This window comes from Acinonyx jubatus, chromosome E1 (genome assembly GCF_027475565.1).
Source record: "Acinonyx jubatus isolate Ajub_Pintada_27869175 chromosome E1, VMU_Ajub_asm_v1.0, whole genome shotgun sequence".
Lineage (NCBI taxonomy): Eukaryota > Metazoa > Chordata > Mammalia > Carnivora > Felidae > Acinonyx > Acinonyx jubatus.
Genome location: NC_069397.1, coordinates 6,767,424 through 6,793,621, shown reverse-complemented (window position 1 = coordinate 6,793,621; position 26,198 = coordinate 6,767,424). Strand labels below are relative to the sequence as shown.

The 26,198-nt window shown below is 59.6% G+C and overlaps 2 protein-coding genes across 10 annotated transcripts in view; one reads left to right on the top strand and one right to left on the bottom strand.

The window, feature by feature from the left end:
• The first annotated feature begins 521 nt into the window (after positions 1-521).
• Positions 522-23,019, top strand: ELAC2 (elaC ribonuclease Z 2). Of its 5 annotated transcripts, XR_008294377.1 has the most exons (25): positions 523-820; positions 1,405-1,455; positions 1,566-1,636; positions 2,345-2,409; positions 3,491-3,548; positions 4,732-4,800; positions 6,180-6,287; positions 7,174-7,232; positions 10,125-10,210; positions 10,296-10,368; positions 10,918-11,030; positions 12,627-12,722; positions 13,507-13,645; positions 13,727-13,812; positions 15,452-15,570; positions 16,914-17,010; positions 18,558-18,696; positions 19,066-19,104; positions 19,226-19,335; positions 20,266-20,365; positions 20,434-20,554; positions 20,662-20,740; positions 21,280-21,424; positions 21,930-22,794; positions 22,865-23,019. XR_008294377.1 is itself a non-coding variant. In XM_027047802.2 (24 exons), the coding sequence occupies exons 1-24, from the start codon at positions 588-590 to the stop codon at positions 22,161-22,163; spliced, it is 2,463 nt and encodes an 820-aa protein (XP_026903603.2). In that variant the 5' UTR covers positions 523-587; the 3' UTR covers positions 22,164-23,019. The 5 variants fall into 5 exon arrangements, 4 of the variants coding, with proteins under 4 accessions (XP_053068608.1, XP_026903603.2, XP_053068607.1 ...); XM_027047802.2 differs by having other exon boundaries at positions 10,152-10,210; positions 21,930-23,019; XM_053212632.1 differs by having other exon boundaries at positions 21,930-23,019.
• ARHGAP44 (Rho GTPase activating protein 44) overlaps positions 22,988-26,198 on the bottom strand; it is a 176,227-nt gene continuing 173,016 nt past the window's right edge. For 4 of the 5 annotated variants that reach the window (XM_027047646.2, XM_027047641.2, XM_027047644.2 and 1 more), the window contains one exon: positions 22,988-24,454. In XM_027047646.2, the coding sequence (XP_026903447.2) occupies positions 24,315-24,454 (140 nt within the window). In that variant the 3' untranslated portion in view covers positions 22,988-24,314. The remainder of the gene's footprint in view (positions 24,455-26,198) is intronic. The other variant, XM_027047642.2, reaches the window with a different exon arrangement.

Sequence of the window (26,198 nt, the reverse complement as noted above, 5' to 3'; positions counted from 1 at the left end):
CCCCCAAAGATAATAAAGCAATCGTTAGGAGCCTGCATTCATTCATGCGAATCACTGGAAATAAAATTAGCGAAGGCGCCTACGCTAACGCTCTCTAGAATTTACCCCCTCACATTTCATCCTAACAACCACCACAACTAAGAACGAACCAAAGTTCCAAGGGCTGACTCGCCTAGCGGGGCACGCCACGACCCGTGGACAAAGGGATCAAGCGCCCCGGGCACCCAACGAAAACTCCCAAGAATGGCTCCTGTGCCAGGTGGCTTTTTCCGGCTCTGCGCTCCAGGAAGTCCCGCCCTAAGCTAAACAGTTTCCGGAAAGAATCGACGCCCGGAAAGCCGGAAAGAGATAGGGGGCGGGGCCGTTCGGGGCGCTCTAGTATGCCCCCACTCTATGGCCGTCCCCAATTGACAAGCCGCGAGGGGCAAGGCTCTTCGCTATTGGACGCGTGGCCTCGCGTAGGTGGGCAGTTCGACGCGCGGCGCTCTGATTGGCTGGGCCCGCCACGCGGGGCGGAGGGGCGGGGCGTGGGGGGCACCAGGAGCCCAGTGACCCGCAGCCTTAGGAGCGCGGGCGGAGGCCGGCGCATGTGGGCTTTTCGCTCGGTGCTGCTGCTGCGGTCCGCGGCCGGGCGCGCCATGTCGCAGGGACCCGCCCGCCGCCAGCGGCCGCCCAAGGACCCGCTGCGGCACCTGCGCACGCGGGAGAAGCGTGGCGCGGCGTGGGAGCCCGGGGGCCCGAACACCGTGTACCTGCAGGTGGTGGCAGCCGGCGGCCGGGACGTGGGCGCGGCGCTCTACGTCTTCTCCGAGTACAACCGGTCAGTGCGCCGCCCCGGAGTCCGGCCGGGCCTAGGCGGCGTCTCCTCGTCGCGTCGCGCCCCGGCCACCCTCGGGGCTGCGGTGTCTCCGCGTCACCCGTGGGGAGTTCCGCTGCTGCAGCCGAGCTTGGCCCCTTGGGGGGTGCGGGGGGTCCCAGATGCCCTACACCCCCACGGCCGTGGGGTTCCCGGGGGACCCTGAGAGCTGCACACTTGGGCAGGAGCGTCCTCTTTCCAACCCTTGGGCCCCGAGCCCCCTCGTGGCACACTTTGGCCGCACGACCTCTCGTGTGCCCCGACACCGGGACCTCATGGTTGGCGTGTGGGGTGGTATCAGGTCTGGTGAGGTGATGGGGGAGAGGACCCATCTCGCTCCAGCACCAGCCTGCTACACAGGCCCCCAGTCCCCTGCTCGCCGCTCCCCTAAGGAGGGTTCGTTCCCAAGCAGCATCTTCACGCCAGAAATGCAGCCCAGGAGCGCAACGTGTGTTTTTCTCGAAGCGAACAGTAAAGCATGTAAAACGGTGGCAGAGCTTTTACAGAGTAGCATCTCCTGAATGTCTTGCGTAACGTGTGTCCTGTAGGTATCTCTTCAACTGTGGAGAAGGCGTCCAGCGACTCATGCAGGAGCACAAGTGAGTCCACCGTGGTGATTGTGGGCCCTGAACGCCGAGGTGACAGACAGGAGTGCTTCTGAAGCAGCACAGAGGGTCCCTGTGTTGCTCAAGTGTTCTGTCTTTCTTAGGTTGAAGGTGGCTCGTTTGGATAACATATTCCTGACCCGAATGCACTGGTGTAATGTTGGGGGGCTGTGTGGTAAGTATATTCTTTCTGAAGTTAGAGGCTGGAGGGAAGTCTGGGATTTTTAGCCTGCCCTGTTCGTTTTTTGTTTGTTCATTTTTGCCCATCTTCTGAGCCCACGGGAGCTGGAGTCTTTTGTCTTTTTTTTTTTTTTTAATGCTTATTTTTGAGAGAGAGAGACAGAACATGAGCAGGGGAAGGGCAGACACACACACACACACACACACACACACACACACACACACACAGAATCAGAAGCAGGCTCCAGGCTCCGAGCTGTCAGCACAGAGCCCGATGCAGGGCTGGAACTCAGAAACCCTGAGATCATGACCTGAGCTGAAGTCGGGCCACCCAGGGGCCCCTGCGCGCTGGAATTCTTTTTATGCTCGCCCTGTCAGCTGCAGCATGAAAAGCTGTGACTCAGAAGGACAGATTTTAACACGCATGCCGCTTCCCAAGCGTTACCATCCACTTCGTTTATCGAGTTGCTGGACTGGAGAAACGTGCCAGTAAACCGGAGGGTGTGGTGGTGATGGCTACAGTCACCTTACACCCCCCAGCAGGCGTCACTGCTGCACGGGGCCCTTGATGACTGAAGCCTGAACGAGGACAAGGAGATAAATAGCTGGTTAAGCGAGGAGTGCGCCCCCTGGTGGCAGCTTCCGGGCACGGTGAGGAGATGGCTGACCTTCCTCCCTTCTTTCCTTCCTTCCTTCCTTCCAGGAATGATTCTCACCTTAAAGGAAACCGGGCTCCCAAAGTGTGTGCTTTCGGGACCTCCACAGCTGGTGAGTCTCTCCTGACTAGCTGTCAAGGCCAACCCCTCCTTTTTTTAACGTGAGTTGCGAGCCGTTTCCGTTTCTGCAAATTCCCCTGTTGCCCTCCGGAGTTAACTGACGGTGGAGTGAACCCTCCGCCTTTCAAGCTAAAGAGGCTGTGTCACCTTGCACAAGTCGCTGTATCTCCTAGAACCTCAGTTTCTGCCTCTGTCAGATGGCTGTGATGTTCCGTAAAGTTGCGAAGGGTTCCGCGAGGTACGCACGTAAAGCGCTAAGCCAGCTCCTTACATGTTCGGTAGCAAGTGCGCGCGCACATTTCAGACCTGTTCGTACCTTCCGACGCAGCCCCTTCACACTGCCGAGAAGTGGTGTGCCCATCGTGATTTCCCAGTTCTTAACATGAAAGGCAGGCAGCCGCCAGGTGCTGTTAATTCTGTCTCCAAAATAGTGCCTCGAATCCATCCATTTGTTTGTCCTCGAGGCCTTCGTGCCGTCTGTCTCCTACCCGTGTTTTCCATGACAGCTTCATACCCGCCACGCGGTGGGGACGCACCCGTAGGCAAGTCACAGCCCGCACAGTGCCGCCCCCGCAGTAGGGCCTGGGAGCGCTGTGGGTCCCGGCTCTGGCCCACCCTTGGCTTCCGTATCCGGGTCCCCACGCTGGAGCTCTGCGGGCCCCTCTTAGCTCTTCCCTGAAGCCCCTTCCCGTCCCAGGGCTTTCCTTCTGAGCCCCCAGAGCCCCGTCGCAAGGACATTTGCTCAGGAGCCTGCCTGATTCTCGGACGGGCCATACACCGGCCCCCGCGTCCCACGGGCTTCTTGCAGACCCTCAGCACGGCTGCCACTCCCCGGGGGTTTGTGCTCTGCCTCGGTTCAGTTTTGTCACCGGATTTTATGTCTCACGAGGGTGGGGAGCGCGTCCCCCGCTCACCGCTGAACCCTTGGCTTCTAGCGTAGAGCGGCCACCGTGTGACTCTTTCTGCAAAGGTGGCTCAGAATACTTACTGGGCTTTTACGTTGACTTCTCTGCAAACTGCCCGTTGCCGTTTGCGCCGCCGGAACTGCTGCTTTCCTTCTTTCTCTTTTGTAGGAAAAATACCTGGAAGCTATCAAAACATTTTCTGGTCCGCTGAAGGGAATAGACCTGGGTACGTTTCTGCCTCTGACTCGTGATCGGCCATTTCTGCCTTCTGTCTGCCCCAGTCTCTCAAAGGAGAAACCATAAAAATTGGACCCCGTGAAACCTTAAAACCCCGTGCTTCATCAACAGGAGATGAATTTTTTAAATCTTGCCTGTTGCGCTTTTCTGCGCGCCCCCTCCTGCCCCCAGGTAGAGGCTAGAGATGCTACTCGGTCCAGCTGGGCTCTGCTGGGAGGCAGGTGGCCTCCTCCTGGGGCGAGGCGGAGCCCACGATGCCAGCAGGGCCCCCGCCCCCCTCCCCCCCCCCCCAGGGGGTCTGCGTCCCTGGTTTGTTAACACTCCTCTTCAAACATCATTTGGTTTTTTTTTTTTTTTTTTTGAAGCTTATTTATTTTTGAGAGAGAGCGAGAAAGCACGAGCAGGGCAAGGGCAGAGAGAGAGAGAGAGAGGGAGACACAGAATCCGAAGCAGGCTCCGGGCTCTGAGCTGTCAGCACAGAGCCCAACTTGGGGCTCTAACTTAACAAACCAGGAGATCAGGACCTGAGCCGAAGTCGGATGCCCAGCCCAGCTTCCCCGGGCGCCCCTGATGCTCATCTTCAGTGGAAACACTAACGTCTTATGTCACATCGGATGGTGGTTCTTACAGCTGAGATGATGCATTCCTTTTGGTGTCACGAGGCCGTGTGTTAACATATGCCTTTTAAATTTGAGAATTGTTGGGGTGCCTGGGTGGCTCAGTCGGTTAAGCATCCGACTTCGGCTCAGGTCATGATCTCACGGTCCATGAGTTTGAGCCCTGCGTCGGGCTCTGTGCTGACAGCTCAGAGCCTGGAGCCTGTTTCAGATTCTGTGTCTCCCTCTCTCTGACCCTCCCCCGTTCATGCTCTCTCTCTGTCTCAAAAATAAATAAACGTTAAAAAAAAATTTAAAAAAATACATTTGAGAAATTTTTTTTTTAAGCAGGTAGTGAGAATACATTTTTTTCATTGAGTGTAGCATTGGCCAATGAAAATACATTGGTGCTTCTTTCTTAAAATTTGTAATTTACTCAGAAATTCTGGTTGTAGTGTAGCTTCCCAGCAGAATCCCAAGGGAAACCATTTGCTTGTGGTTGGTGATCTGGAAGGCTCTTCCTCCCCTAGTGCCTCTGTTCAGTGCAGTCACTGCCCCGTGGTCTTTTTCATACAGCCGTGCGGCCCCACTCGGCACCCGAATACAAGGATGAGACCATGACAGTTTTCCAGATCCCCATATACAGTGAGTACAAAAGCCCTGTTTCCTGGGAGGAGGGAGGCATGTAGGTCCCGGTTAAGGAAAGGGGCGTGCGAAAATAGAAAATGCTCGAGTACTGGCTTTGTGTGCCTGGTTTTGTGTTCTCGATACGATCAGGAAATTTAGTGGAAGAATTGAGATGGTTCCTGCCCTTCAGGAGTTTACAACCTCACCAGACTCCTAACCATCGTGATTGTACTTTGGGACATCATAATCTGCCCTGTCAGTTTTGCACGTTTATCGCTTGGGGTTTATTTGCCACGGATGTAAGCACTCCTTTCATGATGGGATGCTGGAGGGGTTTGCGCTAGGAAGGCGTTGTTTATAAACACTAATACTAATAGAAGTGTTGTGAATAGTTCAGAAGGTCCCGTGAACCTTCGCGAGTCCCAGGGTCGGACGACAAGGTTTTGACTTAGAGACCGTCTGCCTGTCAGGCCCCGCCACGTGTGTCTCATCTGTGGCCAGTCACACCCCAGGCCAGGTTTTGCTGATGGCGAGGAGGACGCAGGGTACTAGGGACGTTCCCTTGACAGCGAGGCCTGCCAGGTGCTCAAGGGACACAGAGGACAGACAGCCCCCCGCAGGGGGCCAGGAAGCCCGGCCCTGGCCTGGACATGCAGCTTGCACGGCCCCTGTGTGTGCGGGAGGGAGGTGGGTGTATGTCTTGAGCAGAGGCAGACATGCTTGGGGCCCAGTGAGACGGCTGGTCGCATCAGAGCCCGCCTTGTCTGGCTCACTCCTGGTCAGATGTCCTCTCTTTCCTGACCCCTCCCGACCCCCCCAGGCCTGATGTGTGTCCCTCTCTATTCCTCCCTTCCTGGCACGTGACCGTTTGCTTTGATGTGAGCTTGTGTGGCCCAAGCTGGCCGGCTGTCCCAGCCCCTAGGGCCGATAAGGAACGTGCAGGGGGGGGAGCGGGCGGGCTTCTGCGAGACAGCGGCCCAGCCGGCCTCTTAGCATGGCGAATTGTTTTACTGGCCTGGAGACTTAACTGGCTGCAAAGTCACGGCCCTCCCACGGCGCTGTCACGGTCGGCCTAGGTCTGTTCGCGGAGGGTGGCGCCGGTGCGTGAACCAGCCTGCTGCCTGCCTGCGTTTCAGTCCGCAGACACTGTTGAGTCCCTGCCGTGGTCAGGGCTCTCGGCTGAGCAGACATGGGAAGGGGATCAAAAGGTCCTGTGGCCCAGAGACCCGGGTGGGTGTGGTGCCTGGTCAGAGACCCGGGTGGGGAGGCACCCAGTCACTGTCATAGGAGGCAGGCTGTTTAGTGGGCACTCCGGTACTGACCCGTATGCACAGCGGGCTCCTGGCCGTGAGCTCACCTCCGTGGCGTGGGGTCTGATTGTTTTCCATGCCAACCAGGCGAGCAGAAGCGTGGAGAACGCCAGCCGTCTCAGAGTCCAGAAAGACTCAGTCCAGGGCAGTCTTCGGATTCTGGATCCACCGAAAACGAGCAGCATCTTGCAGACGGTAATGCTATTTAAACCCAACAGCATGCGGTCTCGAGAATGCTGGCTTCTTTATCTGCTGCCCCGTCCTGCTGCAGGTTGGAATTGTTTTCGTAAGAAGCCTGTGTGTAAAACGAGCGCTTCTCTGTCAGTGTGGGACTTGGCCTGTGGGCAGAGGGTGAAGGTGGCCGTGTGGAGCTCTAGGGCCAGTCCCCGGCCCTGGCTGGGCCCCAAACTGTGTTCCGTGCACCCGGCGGAGAGCAGGCTCCGGCAGATGGGTTCGTACGCAGCCTCTCGCAGCCTTCGTTAACGCGAGGTGATCTTTCACAAGTGCACGAAGCCCATGGGTCCTATCAGTGAGTGGCTCTGCCCCTTTTCCTCCAGAACGACAGGCTGCTGAGAAAGTGAGTCAGAATCCCAGGAGTAGAGGTGTTGGAGGCGTGGGACCACGGCGGGTGCGGCCGATCGTTCCTCTCTCTGCCCTGGTCGGGCCTGCTGCCCCAGAAGGGCTGGCCTGTGCGCCACCCTGGTGTGGATGGCACAGGTGCATCTTCCCTGCAGGCCTTTTACTTTCGAGTTCGTTCGCGTATTCTTACCCTTGTTTATAAAGCACATTACGGCTTTTTCTTCTCCACGTCTGGGTACACTGTCATTTTTTGAAACGTTTCACCAGACATTTCTAGTTTTTCTGGTGGGCAGTTTGCATTTTCTGTTTGCTCCGATCTCGGTGCCAGTGGGACGACATCCAGGTCTGCCGCAGAAAGGATACCAGGGTTTTCTTTGACCCTTGTCTCGTACGGTTGTGTCCGTTCCATTTTGCACGAAGCCAGACTTCGGATGACCATCCACCTGGGAAGCCCGAGAAGGTTCACACTGGCCTTGTTCTGACCACATTCGGTTTTCCTCAGGTGTCGGCCAGAGAAAGCGTGGCAGGGACCCGTCCTTGGTCGTAGCCTTTGTCTGTAAGGTAAGCGCCTCCCCGGTGGGCTTTCAAAAGTGAGCGTGTGTGGTGACCTTCCATCAGTGCTTGTCCTGTGATTCTGAGGTGGCAGCTCCCGAGTCCCCTGTGCCCAGAAGGAGCACAGACCCCCTGTGTCTCCATCTGCCACCTATAATTTTATGTACTTTCAAACGCCCTTCCAGCAACGGAGCCCTTCTGCCTACACGCTGGTTTGTGTTTGGGAACAGTCAGGCGTCTTGCACTTCAGAAATGTGGCTTTGTATTCCTGCAAAGGAATCGGGCCTCCGTTCAGACTCCTTCAGCTCTCTTTTAGTTCAGATGGTTTTACCGTAGCTGTTAAACCACTCGAGCTAGACGCATTTTAATGCCGGCGAGCACTCACTGAGGCCTGTGTCTGCAAATCTGAAGTTGGTCCGATTCTGTGAAAATTTTATGACAATAGAGTATTTTAAAAACCTGACTGATGGCCTATTTTTAGTAGGGCTTTGCATTAAAGTTTTATTAAGTGTAGCGAACACTTTAATCTGTGGTAAAGCTACATGTGTTGACTTTTTGTGGGCTTTCATTGGTTTTTGAGAAGTAATGTTGATTTTAAAATAGGTTTGTAATTTTCATCCAAATTATAACACCAATCAGGGAAAACACTTCTGGAAGGTCAGTAGTAATAGTTATCAGTTGCAGGATCATTGATTGTATTACTTCTGTCAACCTTATTGAAATAATTTTTTTTTAATGTTTATTTATTTTTGAGAGACAGAGTGCAAGCAGGGAAGGGGCAGAGGGAGAGGCAGACACAGAATCTGAAGCAGGCTCCAGGCTCCGAGCTGTCAGCACAGAGCCCGATGGTGGGGCTTGAACTCACTGAATGCGAGATCATGACCTGAGCTGAAGTCAGCTGCTTAACGGACTGAGCCACCCAGGCACCCTGGTCAATTTATTTAAGTAATAGTAGGTTTTATAAGTTAGGTACTATTGTCGATAGGCTTATTACTTGGGTATCTCTGAGTTTTTAGGCAGGAAAATAACTTTTTTTAATGTTTATTTTTGAGAGAGAGCACAAGCAGAGGAGGGGCAGAGAGAGTGGGAGACACAGAATCCGAAGCAGGCTCCAGGCTCTGAGCTGTCAGCACAGAGCCCGATGTGGGGCTCGAACTCCCAAACCGTGAGTTCATGACCTGAGCCGAAGTTGGATGCTGAGCCACCTATGTGCCCCCAATTTTTAAAGTAGGTTTATACGGTAATCTGTAAATTGTATGAGGTCCTTCCCTCCTTTCTCAGTAGAGGCCATGGAGCGTGATGAAGTGTGCCCTGTGTGGTGGGGCCGCCCCCCCACATGTAAACCTGGCCACGGCTGGGCCGCCGTTCCCGAGGCTGTGGGCTATGGCCCCCCCGGCCCTTGTGTCCCCTCCTTTGTTGTTTGCTGCCCGGTCTGGGCCCGGCTGAGGCTTTGGACGGCAGCACAGCTGAGCTGGTGCAGGCTGTGGGAGGTCGAAGGCAAGAGGCCCTACGTGTGAGGGCCTGGGACTCGGGCTGTCCTCCGCTAGGAGAGCATGGGCTTCAGACCGCCGTGTGCCAGCGCGGGGCCTCATGGGATTGCGTTCTGCTTCTCCGCTGCCTGCCACACACTCCGTGCCCTCAGGTGGGCGCATGTCTCTTGTGGGCTGAAGTCAGCTTGGAGTAGAGGGAGGGGTTTTGCCTGCCTTAGTCTGCCAGTCGCTGGTAAATGTTAGGGACATAGTTTCCATCCTGAAGCCCATCAGGGTCTGTGGAGGGAAGGTCACGTTTTCACAGACGATGACGTCTGAGGCCGTCATCTGAGCTCATCATCTTTGTGTTACATGCACTAAAGCTGTAATCCCTCATCTAGGGTAATGTTTGCCGACCTAGAAAATTCTAGAGTCCCAGTAAGACTCAAGGATCCAAATTGTAGGCTTTGCCCTCAGAGTTACTTCCCTTTTAAAGATCTAAGGAAGAAAATGAAAACCAAGTAGAACTTCGTAGTCAAAGATTTATTAAGTTTTTACGCCGTTTCTGACTTTTCATTACTACATATGAAACACGTAGATCCGTAGAGTGAACGTACATGTTTTTTAAGTACAGGAGGGTGACTATCGGGGTTGGGGGCGGGATTTGTTGTTTGTCCTTCTGGCATGGTAAGAGCATGTCGGGCATTTTTCATTACAACTCTTCTCCAGGATGAAAGCAGCTCCCTGTTACGGGTTTGTGAAAACCACAGGGGTAAGATCACTCCCACGTTAGTGCCTGTCACTGCCCTCACGGTTCTGGGTCCTGTAGGGATTTGTGCGATCATTTCTGTTAGACAAGGTTCTGGTCACGCTCTGTTAGCTATTAAATGGTAAGTACGGGATGATCAGACAGAAAGGTGTTTGTTTCTTCTCAAGGACGCTTGAAGGATACTTTTGATTTGGAAATGGATTGCATTTTATTAATCTGTAATAAGTTAACGTCAAAGTCGTTCAGCTTTTAGTCCTAAAGTATTTGAGAATCAGTGACTTCTTCAGGATGTAGCGTGGCATATGGTGTATTTCATTTCAAAGCAATAACCGGACCTGAGTGCTTCATCAAGCGGTAAGAAAGAAACCGAAATTAAAGAGCAAAGCCAGGGGCGCCTGGGCAGCTCAGTGAAGCGTCTGACTTCGGCTCAGGTCATGATCTCGCGGTTCGTGGGTTCGGGCCCCACGTCAGGCTCTGTGCCGACAGCGTGGAGCCTGCTTTGGATCTTCTGTCTCCCTCTGTCTCCGCCCCTCTGCGTCTCACGCTCGCTCTCTCAAAAATAAATTAACATTAAAACACACACACACTAAAAACATAAAACCAGAAAGATGGTTAAAACCCAAGAAAAGTGGTTAAAGCCGAGCTTCCTCCTCCCTCACTGAGATGACGTCTGCGTTCTGTCTGTGGCAGCTGCACGTGAAGAAAGGAAACTTCCTGGTGCTCAAAGCCAAGGAGCTGGGCCTCCCCGTGTGAGTGGCCGGGCGGCCGGGGGTGGGCGGGGGGCCCGTGTCCCCGCAGCGCCTGGCTCACCCGTGGCTGGCCTCCTCTTTTCAGCGGGACGGCTGCCATCGCCCCCATCATCGCTGCTGTCAAGGACGGGAGGAGCGTCACTTACGAGGGCAGGGAGGTGAGGCGCCCGTTTCCGTGATGTGTCTGCAGTCCCCGTGGGGGCCCGAACGTGGGACAGCCGTGCTCTGGCCCGGGCCCCGCAGACAGAGCTCACTTTGAGGGAAGCGTGTCCATGCTGGCCACGTTTGGGTGTAAATGCAGAGCGTCTAGTTAGGGTTGGGGGTCCTCCTCTTCACGGGATGGGTGCTCTCCCTTGTCGGACATACGACAGACCCCCTGAGGGTGGGCTTGGGGCACGCGGCCCAAAGGACCGCCACCGTGCTCTTAACCAGGGTGTTTTCTCTGGCGTCTGAGAATGTCAGAACCAACGGCCACAAACCCGAGTGAACCTTGACTGTCCTGCCCGGCTTCATGGCCACTCTGGGTTTGAAGTGCCCTCTCCAAGTCTGCGTACGTGTAGAGGAGCAGCGCGAGCGGGAAGGGGGCGGGCGGCGATCCTCCCGCTGGTCCGTGCGTGTTCCGTAGGGATTCTGTGCGGTTGGCAGTTCCCTGCATGTCTGCTGAGCTGGGGCTCTGCCCTCGGAGTCATCACCCCGCTGTTTTGCAGATTTTGCCTGAAGAGATCTGTACTCCTCCAGATCCCGGCCTTGCTTTTGTTGTGGTGGAGTGTCCGGACGAAGGATTCATTTGGCCCGTCTGCGAGAACGCCACCTTAAAGAGGTGACGAGGGCCGTCGGGGTGGAGGAGGGCGTCTGCCTGGCCCGTGCTTGCTCCTGGCACGGAGCCGCGTCTGGGAAGCCCGTGCTCCCAGCTCCAAGTGCCGGGGTCAGGCCCCTGCTGGCAGGATGGACCAAGGGACTGCTAGTCAGCGGGCTTTGTGGAGTACGCAAGCGTGTGAGTGAAATTAGGGAAGACTGAGACCCGGAGAGCCCTTGCAGACTAGAAGATCAGCGGTTGGTTGGGGTGCTAGGTCTAGGACAGGTTCTAGAATTGTTTTCAGCCCTTTTTTTCTTTTTCTAAAGTTTATTTATGTTTGAGAGACGTAGTGAGCGTGCGCGTGAGTAGGGAGGGGCAGAGAGGGAGAGAATCCCAAGCAGGCTCTGTGCTGTCAGCACGGAGCCCTCTGCCGGGCTCGATGCCATGCGCCTGAGCCGAAATCAAGAGTCAGATGCTTAACTGAGCCACCCAGGCGCCCCTGGACTATTTGTAGCTCATAAATTGTTCACTTGCCTGCACTGAATCTGTTGAGGCAGGTCTGACGTGTGTGAGAGTCTTGGTCAGGGGTCTGTGTTAAGGGATGGAACCTTAGTCTGGGAACACCTTTTTCCTGATATGCCGGTGGCCTGGGCTCCGTCGTCTCCTGTCGTGCAAAGATGCGGGACCCGTTTTCAGGTCGGCTGTCATCCCGGGTAGCTTTGCCCCACACGCCCGTGCTTTCCTCTTTCTCCCGTCCTTCGTGGTTTCTTCTGCGTGTATTTCTCCTGCTCCTAATTCTGATTTACGTGTTTCACTCAGTCGTTTTATGCTGCTTATCACAGCAGACCTTCTGGGGCAGCTCTAACTCTTTCAGGTTAGTGTGAGAAGCTCTTCCTCAGACCTGCTTTTTCTCCTTGGGCGACTCTGGGTACCCGGCTGGCACAGGCTTTGCGTTTCAGTCATGCCGTGGCGGCAAAGCTACTTGGAGTCCCTGTGAGCTGATTGGTGCGTGCGCTGAGGCAGTGCTGTGAGGTTTAAGCACACGACCCCGTGCGCTCTGTGTGTGTGTGTGTGTGTGTGTTGTCCGTATGTCTGTCTGTGTGCATGCGCGTGCGCGGAAGGGAAGGATAGGTTAAAAATACTGTGTGAATTTTTTTACGGGAACCGGAAGGAAATGCATCAGCATGTTAGAAAGTGACCCTCTCTCTCTGGACAGTGGAATCACAGACCATTGTAACGGCCCATGCCTGTGCCCTGGGTCTACTGGAAGGCGGGCAGTAAGGCAGACCTGGAGGTGCCGAGATTTATGGGGGGAGCTGCTGTGAAAGATGGGGGGTGGGAGCAAGAAGAGGCCTGGAGAACCTCTGTCCTGCTCCATAGGTCCGAGCCCCTGTGGCCGGAGGGGATGGGGATGGTCTCCGGCGCCCGTGGGAAGGCCTGGCGGGCAGCCCCCGAGCCAACCAGAGGAGCCAGCTGGTGCCCTCCCTGTGCTCACCCACCGGGAGAGCAAGCCGAGCGCCACCCCCCCCCCCCCCCCCCACGGCTGCACAGGCACCGCGTGCGAACGTTGTGAGCCTGTATCACTGTCCGAAGCAAAACACCGCTCTCCCCTCCCCCCAGGTACCAGGGAAATGCCGAGGCCCCCGTGGCGCTGGTGGTTCACATGGCCCCGGAGCGTGTGCTTGCGGACTCCAGGTACCAGCAGTGGATGGAGAGGTAGGACCCTGTGCCTTCTGTCTGTCCTCCCCTCCTTCCCCCGGCAGACACCTGTGCCCCGCGTGGGGAACAGCTGGCACTAGGTGGCGCCGTGCGCACACATCCAGCAGCTAGTGGGGTCCCCGCACACTCCGTGTCCCAGTGAGCACCGCCCGCTCTTGATGACCCCGTGGCCGAGTCCTAAAGAAGAGACTGGCCAGTGTAGCGCAGCAGCCTCAGGTCACTGGACACCCAGCATGTGACAGGCAGTGTGCTGGTGCCTCGCTATTTCATCCCGTCCTGCGAGGTGGCCATCTGCCCACGCTCGGGACCGGGAGAAGAGGGCGCTCCATGCCGGCCCAGCTCAGCACCAGGCGGGGCCAAACCAGGTGGTGTCGGAGCTAAGCTCTGAGCGCAGGGTGACGTGGTGGGGTTCCAGCCCCCCAGCCCCCTGTTCATCCAGGCGCCCCCTCCGCTCCTTCCTGGATAGCCGGTTCGTTGTCACCCTCTGTTCCTGGAGGAGGGCCTGAGCCCTAACACACGTGGTCTGTTTTCCTTTTATGGTGCCTTTTCTTCTACCCTGAACTCCATTTTGTTTCCCAGTCCCTATGTAGGCGCCTGACATCTTAGCTTTCTGGTTTCTTCTGGACTCTTTCCAGTCCGCAGAGAGCACTGGACTCCGAGCAGAGCAGTGCGACTTCCTCTCTCTGAGCCCCTCCACCTACCTACGTGCACTGGTGTCGCTGCTGTCCCCGCAGCGGGGTCCCCCCTGCAGGGCACCGTGAACACGCCGTCTCTGCCTTAGGTTCGGGCCCGCCGCCCAGCACCTGGTCCTGAACGAGAGCTGCTCGTCCGTCCACAATCTCCGCAGCCACAAGATCCAGACGCAGCTCAGCCTCATCCACCCCGACATCTTCCCCCCGCTCGCCACCCCCTGCCGCCAGGTAGTGCCCCACACGGTCCCCCAGCCCAGCCCGGCCCCTCGGCTCGGTTTCTCTCCACACAGTGGGGTTTGTCTCTTCCAGGAGGAAGTCCCGGCTTCCCGTGTGCCCACCGTCCGGGGCGAGTGCCTCCTCAAGTATCAGCTGCGTCCTCGGAGGGAGTGGCAGAGGTCAGGACGACTCTGAGCTGATGGAAGGGTCTAGAGCGGGAGCGGCAGGCTCTCCTCGTGAAGGGCCAGGTAGTGAATACTGCAGCCTGTGCAGGCCACGTGGCCTGGTCTCGGGCACTGAACTCTGTCCTTGCTGCAGATGAGCCCCGGACGAGCAGTAAATGAACGGGGGTGGCTGCGTCCCAGAGCAAAGTCACCAGGACACGCGGCTCTGGTTTGGGTCGAGGCGGGAGGGTGAGGCCAGCGACGAAGCTTTTGCAAAGTCTTCCCCATGACGACAGGGACACATACGTGTCCCTTGTTTTACATCAGAGAAGTAACGTGTGTTTGACGGAGAAAATTAGTCACCCGTCATCTCGTCCCCGAGATGAGAGAAATTGATGGTTAACATTCTGTTTTTAAATTGGAACAAGCAGGGAATGTACCTTTTGAAAAGTGTGTATGTGGATCTGTGACCTGACACGTCTTTCTTTTCCTGAGTCATTGCGTGGTCTTTGGTAACCGGATTTCTAATGGCATTGCAGATGGGGTGTTTGTTCATTTTAGACGTTTCTAGTTTTGTGTTGTTCCACTGAGGCATCGAGTGTGTTATAGGCAAGCGTCTGAGGAGAACTCTGTTCCGTCAGGGGGGTTCGCAGGTGTGGGGTTACTGGGTCGGAGGGCACTCGGTGAGCATTAAGTTGCCGGCAGGAAAGCCTCTACCAGTCCAGCCAGTACCGTGGGAAGTGCCTCCCGCCCACACATCTCTCACGTCCAAGTGAATCCCAAGCGAGTTGAAGCTTCCCGTCCACTGTGTTGTGACTGCACGCTGTGTGCTCTTGTGACGAGTGCTCGGGCTTTTTACAGACCGTGCGGTCTTCAGATTTCGGAGCCTGCTGTCAGCCTCTGCACACAAGGCTCATAAAGCTGAGCCCAGCCGGTACCCAGATGCGCCTCATGCCCACGCACGGTGCAAGTCCCGGGCCTCCCGGGTCGGATTCTGGGGAGCCGGGCCCGGCCTCCCTGTGCGAGCGCCCGGTCGGGGTGGGGAGCCGCTGACGGAGGCTTGCCTGTCAGCGTGGCGGGACCAGCCACGTCGCATCGCTGGGGCCTCGCGAGAAACGCATCAGTCAAGGCCTGCGTTTCCACAGGGTTCTTGGGCTCTGAAGACTTGTTACCAGGCGAGCCATTGCTCGTGGGCTGTGCGTGTCCACCAGGGCCGTCTGCTCCTCTCCCCTCCCTTCCTCTGGCTCCCAAGGGACGTCAGGCAACGTCTGGAGATGTTTTTTGTGGTTACAGCCCGGGAGGGCCTGGGGGCTGCCAGTGGCTTCGAGTGGGTGGAGGTCGGGGTGGCGCGCAGGACCCTGCCCCGAATGTCAGTCGTGTTGGGTTCGTGAGACTTTGAGCTGAGATGTCGTGAGGGGCTGAAGCTATTCAGAACTTGCTCTGAGACCCCCCCCCCACCCCCCGACTAGGCTGAGAAGGAAGCGTCCACACGGCAGGAGGACAGGACCGCCCGGGGTCTCAGGCACTTGGCCTTCACTCTTGATGTGAAGGACTTTCTGCGGGTCGCGTCCATAAGTCAATTCCAGACATCCACTCGGGTGTCTGCTTGAGGCCACGCCCGGGCCGGTCGCCTGAGACGGTTTTCTCCCTGCAGGGATGCGGTTATTAACTGCAATCCTGAGGAGTTCATCGCCGAGGCCCTGGAGCTCCCCAACTTCCAGGAAAGTGTGCAGGAATATCGGAAGGCTGTGCAGGACGGCCCGACCCCCGCAGGTGAGCGGAAGACCCCAGAACAGCCTTCCTCTGCTGGCCGCTGGTGTTTTCGGAGCGCTAAGCAGGAGGTCGGCAGGCACCCTCTGACCTGGGCTAGTGACGTCACGCGTGTTCTCTGAGAACACCGGTGCCCGTGCCTGCCGCCTGCCCTCCCGCCAAGACCAGGTGCATCAGAGTGTTTGGTGATGGCACCCGGCCATTCTTTACAAGGCACGTGGCTGTGTGCGGCGGGCCTGGGAGCTCCTGCCGGCCTCCGGAAAGAGCTCTGAACCCTGGCCGAGCCGACTCGGGATCCGGTCCTGGCTTTGCTGAGGATCCACAAGAGATTTGGCCACGACGCCCACCTTGCTGGGTGACACTCGCCATTGTGCCGTCAGCAAGAGCAGTGGGGGGGAGCTTGGTGACCTTTGCTGCAGGAGCTGGTTTTTCTAGGGTGCTTTTCAGCTAATGATAGAAGCGGAGAACGCTGGTCCAGAAAGCGGGTGGGCGTTCATGGGGCCAGATGGCCTTCCACCCAACTGCAGTTTCTGAGGTTTTTGTTTTTGTTTATCTTGGAGAAAGAGCACGAGTGTGCTCTTGGGAGGGGCAGAGAGAAAGGGAGACAGAGGACCCGAAGCGGGCTCTGCGCTGACAGCAGAGGGCCTGATGTGGGGCTCGATCCCATGAACCACAATATCACGACCTGAGCCGGAGTCGGATGCTTGACCCACCGAGCCACGCAGGCACCCCGCCCCCCGCTACAGTTTCTGCATGGAAGTTCACCTGGGCGGGTATAGGGGCTCCTGTCCCCAGAAGTAGCCTTCCCGTCTGTCTGCTTTGGGTTTGTGATTGCATTTCTGGTTTGCGTGTGAAAGATCCACCCGGATCAGGCTCCTGGCCGTGCACGTGGAGCTGGTCAGACTGGCTGACAAGGGGCCTCGGCTTCGGAAGCATCAAGTCTCTCTAGACTCTGGTTCTGGCTCCGCCTCCTCTGGAGAGAGCCTGCGTGCGGTGCGTCCCCTCTGAGCCTGCTTGTGTCCCCTGTAAAGCTCTTGGTGGGAAGAGCTGGATGCCAGGCAGAACCCGCCCCCTGAGGTAAACGATTCACAGCGTAAAGGCCCCTTCCTTTCGTAAAGGACCAGGAGCACTTCTTTCCAAGGAAGGGCCGTGGGATTTATTTGCCCTTCTTCCCAGACAGCTATTGACGCCCAAACAGCCAGTGGAGGGGGGCCTCGCCTCCTGAGGCCCTGCCAGGTGGGATCCGCAGCCCCTCCTGGGAAGCGAGACTTAACGCCCCTCGTGGCTGAGTGCCGGCTCACTTTGGACCCACAGAAATGGGCTTTCTCGTGTGTGTGTTTCCATAGAGAATGGAAGCCAGTATCCAGAAATCATCTTCCTCGGGACGGGGTCTGCCATCCCGATGAAGATTCGGAACGTCAGCGCCACGCTTGTCAACATAAGGTACTGCGTTCCTGGAGGCCCCCCCCCCCCCCAACCCCGTCCGCCGGGCACCGCCCCAACTTCTCAAACAGAACCCCTGCCCCGCCGCCCGGGGCAGATGGAGCGTCCTCTCGGCCAGGGTGCCGGGGAGAGGAGTCGTGGGCGCTGATGCGTGTTGTGATTAACCTCAGTAGCTGGCGCTTCCGCGACTCACCGGGCTTCGTCCCTTGCGCTGTCTGTTGATGAAAATAGCCGGCCCCGCCGTCTGCCGTGTGCTTTGCTGAGAAACCATCTCGCCGAGTTTTCACGTTAACCCTAAGAAGCAATGCCCACCCGTTGCCTTGATCGGTAAACCAACGCTCAGAGAGGCTACTAGTTCCCACCGCCGGTCGCGGCAGCTCCGGAGTGTGAGGCGGTGTCTTCATCGCTGCGCCGTGCTGTCCCCGAGCTGGTGACTGCTGGTGCGTGGAGCGGCCGCCGGGCTGGTGCGCCCGGCTCGTGCTCGGCCCCCGGACTCGGTTCTCTTGGGTCGGGCCGGCGTCCTCGCCCGCAGAGAGGTTAACCCGGGCGCCGGGCCGTGCGTCTGCAGATGCGTCCGTGGAGGAAGTCAGACTGTGAGGGCCCGGGCCCGCTTTGAGACCGTGCGTGCTCGTCTCGGACGCCAGCCGCGTCCAGTGCGCACGGCACGTACGAGGCGCGCCCTGACATCAAGCGTGCGCGCATCTGGGACGGACTCCATAGGACCCCGGAAGAGCAGTCAGGCGGCCAGGCCTCCCTCTGGGGGTTGAGAGGCTCCGTGGAAGGGGCTTCTCCCGAAACCCCCCCGAGTGGCATTGAGCCTGACGCGACTCGTCCGGAGGCGCTTCCGCAACGCGGTCCCTGCCCAGAAGGTCACGTGTCTGTGTGTCTGGGGCTTCTCCCCGGAGCCCGGCCACAGCGCCCCCTGCCGGACGGCCCCTCCCGGAGGAGGACGAAGGCCTGCGGGAGACTGGCCTCTCCCCGGGGGGCAGAGGCTGAGACGGGCCATCGGGATGGAAGCACCCGGGGCCCGACTCCGCGAGCGGCTCCCCGGCAGTAGCGGGGCCGCCGCCGGTCACCCCCCTGCGCCGGCGGTCATTGCCTGTCCTGCCCCTGCCGGGCAGGGGGCGGCCCGGGCTGAGGAGGCCAGGACTGCTCGACCGGAAGCACAGCGGGCGGCTGCCCCGCGTGCGCACCCGTGCCCGGCGCTGGTGTGGCCGCGGGGGCCGTTGCCGGGTTCAGCTCCGATAACCCGAGGGGCCTCCTTGCGAGTAGATGCTTTTGTCCTCCCGTTTCACAAGCCGGGCGCCAGCATCCGCGTGGCCCTGGGTACTGTGTGTGTTCAGGGGTTTCCGTGGCCGGTGGCCGCCTCTGTGCGATGAGCTCTGGCGTCCGGAGTTGCCGTGGCGTTGGGCTCGGCCTCTCAGCGCACGAGAGGTGTGGGAAGGCGTGGGAGGGACGCAGCCGCTCGCCCCGCCTCTTCCGGACGTGGGAGCCCTGCGGGCCCCAGGGGCCTTTCCCGGCCACGTGACCGTCACCCTCGTCCACAGCCCCAACAGGTCCCTCCTCCTGGACTGTGGCGAAGGCACGTTCGGGCAGCTGTGCCGTCACTACGGAGACGAGGTGGACAGGGTCCTGGGCACCCTCGCCGCTGTGTTCGTGTCCCACCTGCACGCGGATCACCACACGGTGAGCGGCGGGGGGACCCCGGCGGAGGGCAGGTGCCGCTCTGGCCCGCGCTACCCACCTTCCTTTCCTGCTGTGCCCAGATGTGCCCAGGGCCTTGGCTCTTCTCTCGCTGGTGCAGTCGCTCCGCTCGGTGCACTGCCTTGGACAAGGTCCCGCTGTCAGCCTTCACCCGGCTTGCCTGCCCTGAGGGGCCCTCCCAGGACCAGTGGGGACCCCAGACCCCTGCCCTGTCCCTGGTCACGCTGCCCACGGATTGTGGCTGATAGGGAGGTGGGAGCGGCTGCAAGAGCAGGACGCCAGAAGCCAGACGAGGCGTGGCGGAGGGGACTCCGGACGTGGCTGACCCGTGTCCCCTTCTCCCCCCTGCAGGGCTTGCTAAATATTCTGCTGCAGAGGGAGCGAGCCCTGGTAAGTGCCGCGCGCACTTTTATTGTCCTTTGAGTTTGGTTGGCTCACCCCTCGGCCACATCTCCTGTCACCCTGAGCTCCCGTCCCTGACTTGGCGCTCCCTCGGGTGTCCTTGCCTCAGGCATCTCTGGGAAGGCCGTGTCACCCTCTGCCCGTGGTCGCCCCGACCCAGCTCAGGGCTTGGCTCCAGCAGTACCACCACCAGTGCCAGCGGATCCTGCACCACGTCAGGTGAGCGTCGGCACCTGCCGCCTTCGGCCGCGGCCCTCGCGAGATGCCGGGACCCCGCAGCCTTCCCCGGGACTGGGCCCCCGGCGGCGGGCGACGGGGTAGGGATGCTTTGACTCCAGGACAGGAACCGTCGACGGTTCCCGCGCGCGCGTGTTGGTGTCCCGCGTTGCATCTCAGCCCAGCCTTTTCGGTTCTGCTCTAGTTCCTAGCTTTCCGCCCGCACTTCTCCATGAAAGCGGCCCAGGGCCCGGCGCGCGAGCAGGGGCGACCCGGGGAGGGAGTCCCTGTGCCTGGGGTCGGTGCCCTCACTGTGGCCTCCTTCGGCCCTCATCCGAGGCCTCGGGGCTTGGTTTGGCTCTTTTTAAATGACAACTCTCTTCTCTTAGTTACTGATTTAAATACTTTAGTTACAATAACGCTTTTGGGGCTTTCTAGCCAGACACTTGTACTTTGAATCACGTTAACATAACATAAGGTAACACCCAGGGGCACCTGGGTGGCCCAGTCGGTTGAGTGACCGGCTCTTGATTTCTGCTCAGGTCATGATCTCCCTGTTCGTGAGAGTAAGCCATGAGTCGGGATCTGTGCTGACAGTGGTAGCCCGCTTGGGATTGTCTCTCTCTCTCTGCCCCTCCCCCACTTGCCCTCCCTTTCTCTCTCAAAATAATTTTTTTTTAATGTTTTTATTTATTTTTGAGACAGAGACGGAGCATGAGCAGGGGAGGGGCAGAGAGAGAGGGAGACACAGAATCTGAAGCAGGCTCAGCCCAACACATGGCTTGAACCCACAAACTGCGAGATCATGACCTGAGCCGAAGTCTGACGCTCAACCGACTGAGCCACCCATTCGCCCCCTCTCTCAAAATAATTTAAAAAACCCATGACATTTGTTTTTTCACGCTTGCGTTAAACTCTTCTGTCTTCTCCCAGCCTGATTCCTGCCAAATGCCTTCAGAAAGGGGCAGAGGTGCCCAGCCCCGAGGTTGAAAGGCTGATTGGTTCGCTGCTGGAAGCGTGTGATCTGGGAGAGGTAAGGGGGCGCCCGCGGGCGGGAGGGTGACGGGGGCACAGCCAGAGGCCGCTCAGCCGCTCCTTCAGTTTCAGACCTGCCTGGTCCGGCACTGCAAGCATGCTTTCGGCTGCGCGCTGGTCCACACGTCCGGCTGGAAGCTGGTCTATTCGGGTGACACCATGCCCTGCGAGGCTCTGGTCCAGATGGGTGAGTGGAGGCGAGTGTGGGCGGGGGAACGGATGGCGGTGTGGACCTGGGACCCAGCGTTTCTCAGGCAGAGGGCTCTGCTCCAGTGTCTGCTGCTTCCTCTCTAGGGAAGGACGCCACCCTCCTGATACACGAGGCCACACTGGAGGACGGCTTGGAGGAGGAGGCCGTGGAAAAGACGCACAGGTAGGGGAGACTGATGAGCCGCTCCCTTCTCCCCGGGGGCACTCGGAGCCACCTCGCGTCAGCCCCAAAGGGAACGACTGTGCTCTCCAGGCACCGTGACACGGGGCCAGCTGGCTTCCCACTAGGCCGTGGGGGCTCCTGCCCTCATTTCTGCAGTGCCGTCTGGTCAGGGCGCTAGCCGGGGTGGGGATCGAGTATTGCGCGTATGGTGGCAGAAACAGAAGCCACAGCAGGGAGCTGCCCGGGGAAGTGCAGGCCCGCCTGGGTCGCGGGCTGCTGCTGTGACAAGACTGTGTACCCCAAGCGAGAAGCCCCCTGCCCGTTCGCTGCCCTCAGGACGGGCGCCCTGACGCCAGCCCAGGCCTGGGCTCCGTTTGGGGGCGTGTGCGAAGAATCCAGCCCTCAGGAAGAGTTTGTAGGCAGTAGGGGCACTGACGGAGGAGCCCCCCCCCCCCCCCCAACCCGGCCTTCCCGGGGCCTGTGTGCGACGGGGTCTCCCTCCGCTGGGCGCCGGCCTCACGTGTGCCCTCTGTCGGCAGCACCACGTCTCAGGCAATCGGCGTGGGTGTGCGGATGAACGCGGGCTTCACCATGCTCACCCACTTCAGCCAGCGCTACGCCAAGGTCCCCCTCTTCAGCCCCGGCTTCAACGAGAAAGTGGGGATCGCCTTTGACCACATGAAGGTCTGTGCATGTGGGTCTTGCACGGGGGGGGGGGGGGTTCTGGGTAGGAGGGGGGTCTGTCCATCCTCCCGCCGTGGCCCGCCCCGGCAGGATGGCAAGGCCGACCTTCTCCGGGGCCTTCGGGCCGGACCGGGGTCTCTGGCCGCTGGAGTCGCTGAGGAGTCAGGCCCGGCCGTCCCCACAGCCGCGTCATCTGCGCCTCGGCACTTGCTGGGGAGTCGGTGTTCTCTCTCGTCAACTGGCCAGGAGGCCAGCCTGGGGCCTCCGGTCCCTCTGAGTGAGGACGGACAGCCTCGCCTTTCCTGACCCCCGTGCGGTTTTGCTCCTTTGGCCACGAGAGGGTTGTCCGGGCCCCTTTCCCTAGAGGGCTTCCTCCTCCCGCGGCCTTGTCCTCCTCCCGCTGGTAGGAAGGCGGGTGGGGGGCGAGCCGGCACCTGCCGCGGCAGAGGGCTCCCTCCGCGCAGCTGACCCTGACGCACGTCCTTGTTCTCCGCTCCCCTCCCAGGTCTGCTTCGGGGACTCCGCCACGGTCTCCAAGCTGATCGCCCCGCTCCAGGCCCTGTTTGCCGGCGACATCGAGGAGATGGAGGGGCGCAGGGAGAAGCGGGGGGTGCGGCTGGCGCGGGCGGCCCTCCTCTCCGGGGAGGTGGGCGGCCTCGAGGATGGGGCGCCCCAGCAGAAACGGGCCCTCCCGGAGCAGCCGCAGAGCCCTCAGAGCAAGAAGGTCAGGGCCCAGTGAAGACCCAGAGCGACCCCGGACTCGGGAGGCTGGCATCCTCCGTGCGGTGGCCCTGGGTCTGCTCCCCTGGGCAGCCCTCTGCGGGGCCCAGCCCGGCCTTGGGACGTGAGGCTGCCGGATGGAAAAACGGACAGGTGGAATTCGGTACAAGCCAATTTTTAAGGAAGTCACGAAAAACGGCGTGCCCATGCCTGCCGCAGCCAATGCGTTCTCTCTGCACACCCGAGGCGAGCCGTGTCCCAGGAACGCCGCGTCGTGGACGTGAGTGTCTGAGTGCCCGAGACTCCAGAAATACCACTTCCAAAGACAGAACCCAGTAAAGATGCCGCGTGGAACCTAAGTGCTTTGCTTCGTCCTCTTAACGCCGCTGAGCAGGCGTCTCCCTGCCCTGCACCCAACCCAGGGTGACCTGGAAGTCAGCTCCGACGACGGCGAGGACCTCGGGAGCCTGTCCCTAGGGAGTGGCCACCCCTCTGTGCCCTGGATTTTGACAGAAGTCAAGCCATGCCGGCTCAGGAAGACGCGGGTCCTCCCACTGTTCGGGGGAGACCCCCTCACCACCCTGGAGTCATGAGAAATCTGACGCCGAGTTGGCTCTCCTGCCCTCCTTGTGGGATTTAACAACGCTGAGGTTAGTGCTTGGAAACCAAGGGAATTTTCAAAGATGAGTCTGGTATTTATTTGTGTCTTCTCCCTCCCAGGAGAACACACAGATTTGAAAGTGAAACCAAGGATGTAGCCTTGCCCAGCCCTGGTCTCAGGTTTCCTCCCGAGGAGGAATGTTCCCGGCAAGTTGATCGTCAAAACAGGAAGATAGGCCACGCTCAGGGATAATAAATCTATTTTAATAACATTACTTTTGACAACTATTTGTACATGTATTTAAAGGTAACTTTCAACCCCTGGGCTCCGTTACAAATTGGGTACTGAACCGTCCTCGCCAGAAGTGAGCAAAGCTGTTTGTTAGCATCAAAAGTGGCAAAATCCCACCAGCGGGGAGGGTTACTTTACACCGTGTGGGGGGGAAAATAAGCATTTGAATTTCTCATTGTACACCTATACATGGGTTTAGTTTGGCTCAAATTCAACAAATATAGATTTCATATATACAAACATTATATCATGTATAGGTAGATCGCATCGATTTTAAACGGATAAAATCGGAACTTTTGAGTTGCATGCAAGACCCGATGCCGTCTCACTCCCTTAATCCCCAAGTGTGACTGGGCTTCCCGTGTCCTCCGGGCCCGCCCCACTGCTGACCGCAGCCCGGGGGGCCGTGCCTCCTGCCCCGCGTCGCCGAGGGCCACCTTCCCTTCCTGCGTGCTGCTCGGGTTCGTGCGATTATTGCTGTTCCCTACGGCCTCCGGGAAGGAGAGGCGACCTGCCGTGGGGGGGGGGGGGTGGGGGTGGGGGGTGGTGGTGGTATGGGGGTAGTTACTGTCGGCGGAGGTTTCTGCGGGGCCGGGGCGCCATCCTCCGCCGTCCAGGGGCCCTCAAGATCAGATTAGAAATTCAGAAGTATAAAACGAGAAGGTAGTGACGGGAGCTTTCGGTCACACGGTAGGGAAAAGCAAAACCCTTAGGAAGGGAAGCAGATTTTGTGTTAAGCCATTGACTTTAAAGCCCACGCGTCAGGGCGGCCGCAGGTTGTACACCGGCTGCCTCCCCCACCCCCCCCCCCCCCCCCGACTTGCGCTGTGGGCGCACGTCGCTGCCACGACTTCTGGATCCCAGAGCCAGTCTGCTGTGGGGGGGGGGGGTCCCCTGTAGTCACCGAGGTGACGGGAGGGCGCCCCCCGAGCTGTCAGAGCCTGGGAGGGCAACCGCGGGTGGCACCAGGCACCCCAACCCTCCCCGCACCCCCAGCCTGCAGCTGCAAACGACCTTTCTGACGCGCAAGCCCGGGGGAGGGGGGGGGGGGGGCTGAAAGTGGATCAAAATAGGCACAAAGTCAAAAGGCAAAGATCAAACAAAAGGCCAAAGTCACCACCCCGGGGAACAAACGAACTCTGCACCTACTCCGGCCACGCAGGCCGGAGGGGACAGTTTGGCGCACGACTCCAGCCTCGCTGGCAGTGACCGCACAGCCGCTCGCTCCGCGAGCCCAGGGGGCGCTCCAGGGTGGGTGGTGGGCGGGGCCTGCGCGGGTCAGAGGGCGGTGCTCTCAGACTCCTCCTCCGAGTCCCTCTTCTCCGTCACCGAGTGTCGCCGCGCGTGCTCCAGGGGGCTCAGGCGGAGCGGCGGCCCGAGCTCTACGTGGATGGAGGGGATGTCAAAGTGGACGAGATCTGCAAGGTGGCAGAAAGAGGGGCGGCTGAGGGGCTGGCGGGGGCCTCCCGCCCACCGCAGGTTCGGGGTGGGCCTGGGTTGCTCTGTTCCTTCCCCCGGAGCCTGTGGGAGCGGAGCACCCCGACCCCTTCCGAAACCCATCCCGCGGGGGCGGGGGGGGGGGGGCGGTTCACGGAAGAGCCCCGCAGCTCCCGGGCCGCGCCCCGCTGACGCCCTCCAGCTCCGTTCTCCGAGGGGAGGTGGCTTTCGGGGCAGGGCTCAGGGACCTCAGGCTGTGGGGACAGACCACCCCCCCCCCTCCCCCCCGTCGGCCCCAGGACAGCTGCTCACCTCCCGGTACGTCCTTACTGCGGGCACTGAAAGATCATGCCTTCTGGGAGCCGATCAGGAAGACTGTGCCCGAGGAAACCGGGCTCAGCATGCGGAACTCGGGGCCTCTGCGGGCCCCAAGCCCAGGCGGTTCCTCAGAGCCGGTAGCTAGGTGCACACGGGAGGTGGTGGACCCAGGGGGTGGCCGGGGGACGGGGCAGAACGAAGGCCCTGGGGGTGCTCCGCCTCCCCTCACCCCCCCCCCCCCCCCCTTAGCCAGCTTCCTTTCTGGCCCCACACAGCCTTGCCTTCAACCTGAGCCTGGAGGACAGGGACGTGTTCCTAGAAGGGGTGGCCCTGGGCCAGCCTCCGGGGTGGGGCAGGGAGGATGAGGGGGGGCTCTTTAGGGTATTTTTTGAAACCAACATTCAGCCCAAGGACAGACAGACATTCGGACGGACAAACATAGAAGCTCTGGGACAAACGTCCTTCTGTTTGTCACCCCACCCCCCAAACGGTCCTCAAAGCGTCCTTCCAGCCCGTCTTCATCCTACTGAGAGGGGGCCCCAGGCTCAGCTCCCCCTGCCTCTGGGGATGCGTCATGGCCCCGCCTGGGGACGTCTACCCTGCAGCCTTCTGTCCAGATTCGAAAGCCCGTCCTGTCACCTTGCGGGTGTGGCTGTGGAATCACAGGCTGGCTGCTGACCCGACTGTTCCCTGAGAGCCCGGAGGGAAGGCAGCCCACTGGCCGGGGGCAGGATGGGGGGGGGGGGGACAGGAGCCCCCACCGACTGCCGGGGAGGGGAGACAGCCTCAGAAGCATCTGTTAGGAGACCCGGAGCGGGGGAGGAGGAGGGCCCAGGACACCCTCGTGCTGTGCCTGTCCCCAGTCTCCACAGGACCAAGGGCCTGGCAGCTTCCACGGAGGGCTGGCCCCCAGGGGGAGAGCCGCCCCTTCTTAGACCAGAACAGCGGCTTTCCTCGCTTTTACTTTTGAGCATCTAGTCCCTGTGGGCAGAGGAGACCGGGCAGAAACCGGGGGGAATGCTCCCCAAACCCTGAGTTAGGAAGGACCAGGCCGGCCGCAGACACTGGGGCGAACAAGCCCAGGCTGAACCCACCGCGGCGGATTCTTCGGGCCTCGCCGGCTGCGTCGGCCCAGAGGACAAGTTAGAGCCCCCGTGGGAAAGTGGGGGTCCTCCAGGGGTCCTCACGGCCATGGGGACCCCATCCCCGCAGCACCGGGCGGGACCCTCACGGGACACCCGCCCGAGCCAAGGCCCACGCTGTCACGCCTGCACTCGTAAACCACAGGGAGAGGGCGCCCGGTGCCTGGGGGTGGGGGTGGGGGCGGAGAAGGTGCGGGGAGCGGCTAAGCCTGCCTGCGGACTTCCTCCCCGGGACCCAGCGCGAAGCCAGCCAGACCCCACGAGG

Bases quoted from the DNA above. Each gene is read 5' to 3' on its own strand.
- ELAC2 (XM_053212632.1), top strand. From the start codon at position 588: ATGTGGGCTTTTCGCTCGGTGCTGCTGCTGCGGTCCGCGGCCGGGCGC. The intron at 1,637-2,344 runs GTAAGTATATTC...CCTTCCTTCCAG, and splicing joins TAATGTTGGGGGGCTGTGTG to GAATGATTCTCACCTTAAAG. The intron at 20,741-21,279 runs GTAGGGGAGACT...CTCTGTCGGCAG, and splicing joins GCCGTGGAAAAGACGCACAG to CACCACGTCTCAGGCAATCG.